General features: G+C 45.4%; 1 protein-coding gene across 9 annotated transcripts in view; it reads right to left on the bottom strand.

The window, feature by feature from the left end:
* Window positions 1-388: 388 nt before the first annotated feature.
* The window catches only part of TNRC6A (trinucleotide repeat containing adaptor 6A), a 102,944-nt gene continuing 97,332 nt past the window's right edge, over window positions 389-6,000 (bottom strand). For 8 of the 9 annotated variants that reach the window (XM_087417146.1, XM_087417147.1, XM_087417151.1 and 5 more), the window contains 3 exons: window positions 4,304-4,374; window positions 3,391-3,530; window positions 389-2,425 (listed from right to left, as the gene is read on the bottom strand). In XM_087417146.1, the coding sequence (XP_087273272.1) occupies window positions 2,050-2,425; window positions 3,391-3,530; window positions 4,304-4,374 (587 nt within the window). In that variant the 3' untranslated portion in view covers window positions 389-2,049. Of the gene's footprint in view, window positions 2,426-3,390; window positions 3,531-3,742; window positions 3,855-4,303; window positions 4,375-6,000 lie in introns of those variants that run through there. The other variant, XM_087417152.1, reaches the window with a different exon arrangement.

The following is a 6,000-nucleotide window of genomic DNA, read 5'->3' as shown; positions in this document are numbered from 1 at the left end:
CCAGTCCAGGTTGTGGCATTTCTCATTTTGTAACAGAGGTATGAGAGTTTAACACTAGAACACTGTCAAGTCATTAAGCTTCATGTTCCAAATGGTCTCTTGCTGAGGCTTGAGATGGGCACAAATGGTGGGGAAGATGAAGTCACAGAAGAGTTTTGAGCAACAAGATCCCAAAGATGCTCAAAGAGGGTAGGAAGGAGCAAGCTACAGTTTCCCATTGTTCTCACATTATTTCAGGGTGAAATTGTGGATAAGTTCAGATAAAATGTTCAAATATTTGCTTAGACTTCTAATCAGTTGCTCTATGAGAACCCTCATACACAGCAACTTTGAAAGTTCCATTATAAAAAAGAGCGTACAAATAAATTCACAAAAAAGACAATTGATGTTGAGCAGCCAAAAAGTCATGGTTTATTATATCTGAAGAAATTTCATAATTCAAACACAACCAAACTGTACATTTTACAATCACATTCTATTTGTAAACAGTTAAAAGCCACTGACTTCTTTTGCATCTTAGGACACAAACAGTTAGAATCAAGGCAATGAAATGATGGCAAATTCTGTACTGTTAAAATTTTTACCCTTGTTTAGTCTCTCTTCTTTGACTAAGCAAGCATTATAATACCTTTTGTGGGCAAAAAAAGGGGGGAAGAGAGAAAGAAATTTTAAAAATGGTGTAACTCGTTAGTTTGCAACAACATTTAAAATTTTCTTTATACAACGAACAATTCTGTAAGCCCAATACCTTGGTTACAGTATGCATAGTTACTGAATTCGGCTTTAAGGTACAACAGTTAAACATTAACACAGTCACAAGAGAGCAGAAACATATAGAGCCACTTGATGGGATTACAAAAAATTATTACCTATTGATTATTAGCAAACCATCATCACTCACTAATAAAAAGACAGCATCTGAAAGCAGAATGTCAAACTCCAGCTTCAAGCATTTTTTTGTTTTTTCTTTTTTTTGGCAGAGAAAATTCTTTAACAGAGCAATATGTAGTATCAGTGCTAAAAGTTGGGGTTTTTCTTTTTATCCTATAAGAAACTACAAGGAGTTTTTTTTACTGGGGAACTGGTTTTCCTGAGAACCATGCTCTTTGATTTAGGACAGGAATAGAAAAACAAAAGAACATGGCCAAATGCTGCTCCTTTTTCCCAGAGATAGAAAGCATCTTTTAAGTCATCCTCCATTTTTTTTTTTTGTCTTTTAAATTTTTTTTAAATGATGGAAGAGTAAACATTTTTTTTTCTCAAAAAACAAACAAAAAAATCTGTAAACAAGAAGGTTCAACGTGGGAACCTTCAAAACAAAATGGAAAGCCTATTCAAAGTGCAGGGCCCGTCCTGGGTGGCAGGTGGGCTGCAAGTCACAGCTGTGGCCACAGTTTTTCAAACTGCAGAGCGAAAATTCTTTAGTTTTATAACATGAAAAAACTGGTGCAATACTTTCAGTTATAGTCCTAAGTCAGTATCATAACTCGATCTTTTAAACTCCACGATACCACAATAAGGTAGGCAAACATCAAGGCATAGTAGAGAGCGCACACCTTTTAAGAACATCCTTGAGTAAACATTTACACTGGAACAGCTGCCCCCCCATATTGCCGATTAGACGGAGAGAACATCATTCAGTGCAAAGTTAAAAGCTCATACATTATCAGCCAAAAAAAATGGTTTAGCAAAAAAAAAAAAAAAAAAGAAAGAAAAGAAAAAAAGGGGCAAGAAGATAGGAGGGGAAAAACAAAAAAAAAGGAACCCAAAGGCTAAACATGATGAATATACACAAGTGAGCTCGTTCTATACGGTTTAGCATGTATGGCGCTATTTGGGAGTGTAAATAGATAGATACCTTTTCACATTATAATATTGGCCTGCATGATTCAAGTATTCAAACTGATATGTTTCAGGGAAAACAAAGTGGAAAATGTGCAGAGAATAGCTGTTCCCACAGGTGGCCCCTGGCTGCAGGCGGCGAGCCCAACTTAGTGCTCCTTTCTTTTGCATCTTGAGGTCACAGTTCATGAGTCGACACCTACACTGTTACATGGACTCTCCACCCCCACCCAGGTGGTCAACAGAAAGAAAAGCATTAATGGGGGATGGGCTGCTAATTCCCCGGGGGTCGCTGCTGCTTGGAGGACCCCAGAGGCTTGTGGAATAATGTGGGGTCCCCCAGAGTGAAGTGCCGTGAAGGTCTCCACAGTTAGTTCCCGACAGCCCAGCACCATTCCAGTGATTGAGATCGGTCCGGCTGGAGAATGAGTGGGAACAGTCGAGGGAGCCCAGCCGGCTCTGGCTGGACCCAAGAGACTGCCAGCCAGGAGAAGGGGTCAGAGACTGACTTTGTGCAAAGAAACGACTGATCTCCTCTTCACTGGCAAACTCAGCAAGAATAGTAGTGTTCCCCAATACACACCTAGAGGAGAGAGACACAAGCAGGCATGGTGAAGACTCAGGAGATCTGAAGGGTTTTACTGATTCAAAACTGAGGGTGAGACTCAGAGAGGGTGGAGGTGGAGAGGCAGGGGAGAACACCCAAGCATGCCCTCCCCTCAGGGTGCATGCCCGAGGTGCACCACAGGGCGGGGCACGCCACCCAGAGCGAACCTCCCCTGTGAGTGCAGCTGTGGCATCAAGATCACGTCTTTTTGTCTCCTACAGGCAATTCAAGGGATTTTCTTTTTTTTTTTTAAACATTTATATAATTTTATTTATTTATTTTTTTCCCCAAAAGCCCCAGTAGACAGCTCATAGCTGCACATCCTTCTAGTTGCTGCACGTGGGACGTGGCCTCAGCATGGCTGGAGAAGCGGTGTGTCGTTGCGCGCCCGGGATCCGAACCCGGGCCGCCAGCAGCGGAGCGCACGCACTTAACCGCTAAGCCACGGGGCCAGCCCATCAAGGGATTTTCTTTTCTTTTTTTTTGTGAGGAAGATCAGCCCTGAACTAACATCCATGCCAATCCTCCTCTTTTTGCTGAGGAAGACTGGCCCTGGGCTAACAGCCGTGCCCATCTTCCTCTACTTTGTATGGGATGCTGCCGCAGCATGGCCTGACAAGCAGTGCGTCGGTGCACACCAGCAGCGGAGTGCGCACACTTAACCGCTACGCCACGGGGCGGCCCCTCAAGGGATTTTTCTAGGGCCATTCTGACAAAGAATGATGCTACCCCTTATGAGTATCAACCTTGGAACCGAAGATAGAGTGAGGCTGCTGCTGTCACGAGGCGCTCTCACCGCACGACCCTGTGTGCTGGCCTAGAGATGGTGCAGTGCCATCAGCTGTACTTTCACACACAAGGGAACCCCAAATGAGGGAACCCCAAACTCTTACAATCATGAGGGCTTTTTCCAGGTGTCACACACAGAATGGCCAACTTACATGTGCAGAGACTTTTGTGCCTTCACTACCTCTTCTTTTGAACTGTAACGGACCAAAGCATTTCCATGTGGGAGGTTCAGGTGGAATGTTATCAGTGGGCCATGCTGCATGCACAGAGTACGCAGAGTTGAGCCATCAATCTAGGAAACAGAGTGTAGGGAATCGCCAATTAGAGGCACCGTCTGGGGGCCACCCCGGGAGGTTGTCCCGGCTGGGACTCTGGTCCTTTCTCTCTCGCCCAAGGTTCTTCACTCCTGGTGCCACTCTTCTCTGGGACTCACTGCGGTGATGGGGTACAGTGCCCCCCTCCCCACCTCCACTGGTCCCAGAGCCATACCTCTGTGGCCTCTAGACTCCTGGACATTCCCCCGATCCCCAATTCCTTAGTTAGCCAGTGCCCTGTTGTGGCTTCATGTCTTCTCTCTTCCCTGCCCTGAGGACAGGATTCATCAAGGCACTGCTCCCTGGGGGAGGAGGGGGGCGGGCTCTTAACATCCAGCCTCCAGAGGAGGGAGTGGTCCAGGGACTAAGAAAATGTCCTAATCTAAAAGGGCAGACCAGGGTTTCTCCAAGTGCAAATACAAGGACGATCTGCATCAAATTCATCTGAACGCCCTTATAAAAATGCAGATCCCTGATCCTAGCCCAGACCACTAAATCGGTCCTTGGGGTGAGACCTGGGAATCTGTATTTTTGGTCGGCTCTTGTGCACATTTTACAGTGTAAAAACCACTGAATCAGACCACAGCCTGCCTGAGCCATCTACAGACCATCCTCTGCCCAGCCTTGACATCTACTTAGTACCACTTGGTAGGCCTGGGTAGCACTCATCTCAAACTTAAACAACACCGGAAACCTTCACTCCCATGCTACCTGGCGTATCCACACAAACACGGATACCTGGTGTTCTTACCTGAGGTGTAAGGTTTTTTAGAACAAGCCAATTTGTTATTCTCCCTGAGCTGCTCTCACCCCAGCTGGAACCTAACAAGGAAGAAAAAGGGCAAGTCAGTTTCCAAGACTGTGGCCTGAATGACTGTTTAGGATAAACACATCCCGGTCAAATTACAGGTATTCAGGGGGATCGTGTGGGCTCTTGGCTTCCTTCTCTGACTTCTTACTTACCTGCACTTCTACCTGGGGTACTTTCTCCCTAGGCCCAGAAGGCTCACATGGAAGGCTAGTGAGCCACAAAAGGCCATATCTCTTTGCGATCTTTTCATTTATATAGCTAAAACTATCTCAAAATGGTACCCTTTGGGGAAAGGCCTCAGTCTGTCTCAGGCATCAATGACTGTGCATGCATGTCCCACAGGGTGTGAGGCTCTAAGGGGATTTAAGAGCTTGCAATCACCCAGACATTCCTCATTTTTGTCTGAGGTACCACATGGGCACCCCATTTGGCCTTCCTGCTCAGCCCCATGGCATCCACTCTCTCCCAGCAGCAGAGCTTTAAAACATGATCAAGTCACCACCCTGTCTACAACTATTGAAAGGTGTCTCACAAACACTTCAGTGTGGCTTAGGAAGGTGGCTCCATGACATAGCTCATGCCTCATCATTTCTCCCTGAACCTCGACCCAACTGATCTCTAATAACTCCACAAGGAACCCTTGTACTCTCCCAGGTCTCTGAGCCTTGGCATATGCTGTTCCCTGTTTTGCTTGGCTTACTCTTACAGGCTTCCTGATCCCACTTAACTCCACCAACCCTCCTTAGGGTGGTGGGTCCTAGGCCACTTTTATCATCTCCCCTCACTGTGTTACTGGTCACTTAGCTGGCTCCCAGATGTTTGTGGTCTGAAAGAACCACTTACACATGACACCAATTACATTAATTTACATTTAGTTGCTTGGAACAGACTCAAGTGTTCTTTTCATGTAATTAAAACTTTCCTCTAAAGGAAACATTGCAAAATTTATTTCAGTCAATCTCCAGTCTAAAGACGAGAAATTACTAATGAGGTTTTACACCATTTTCAGTCTGGAGATGAGAAAGTTTGGTATAGTTCTGGGGCAGTGTAGAATGAAGGAGAAGACCATTTTTACTGTTAGAAGTGGCAGACAGCTCTGAGTAACTCTGTGGCTGTGAGTGTGTATGTTGGGGGCAGGTGGGTGGTGACATGATGCCAGTACAAATCCAGTGCTAGTCACCCACAGGAGGAGGAGACAGGCAGGGAAACCACTTGTCCCAGTTTTCCTGGGACAGGCTGGTTTATGCCTCTTGGCCCTGTATGATTAATTAACTGCATCCCCTTTCACTCTCAAATGTCCCTTCTTAAACAATACATTTTATGATCATCCTAAGTGTAGTCCCAGCTTCCCCCAAACAGGCTCCACTCTTCAAGGCCCAGATGGGCTGCTCCTACCTTCCCCAGCCTGTCAAATAACAGCTTCCGCTCCACGTGACATGGTGTCATTCTGCATGCCTGCCATGAGCAGGAAGTTACTACATATTTTAAGACAAGCTCTTGAGAAACTTCTGAAAGAAAGGAGACCCCATTCCACTGGGGATGGTAAAGTAACTTTACCACTCACTGTTGTATGTCTTTGGGTAAATGTTCTTAAGTAAACCAGGCAAAATTTGAAACAAAATTTAACTCTCAAAGAC

This window comes from Ceratotherium simum, chromosome 26 (assembly GCF_057802395.1).
Source record: "Ceratotherium simum simum isolate JZ-2026a chromosome 26, ASM5780239v1, whole genome shotgun sequence".
Taxonomy (NCBI): Eukaryota; Metazoa; Chordata; class Mammalia; order Perissodactyla; family Rhinocerotidae; genus Ceratotherium; species Ceratotherium simum.
Note: the sequence above shows the minus strand (reverse complement) of the source record. Positions and strands in the feature narration are given on the sequence as shown.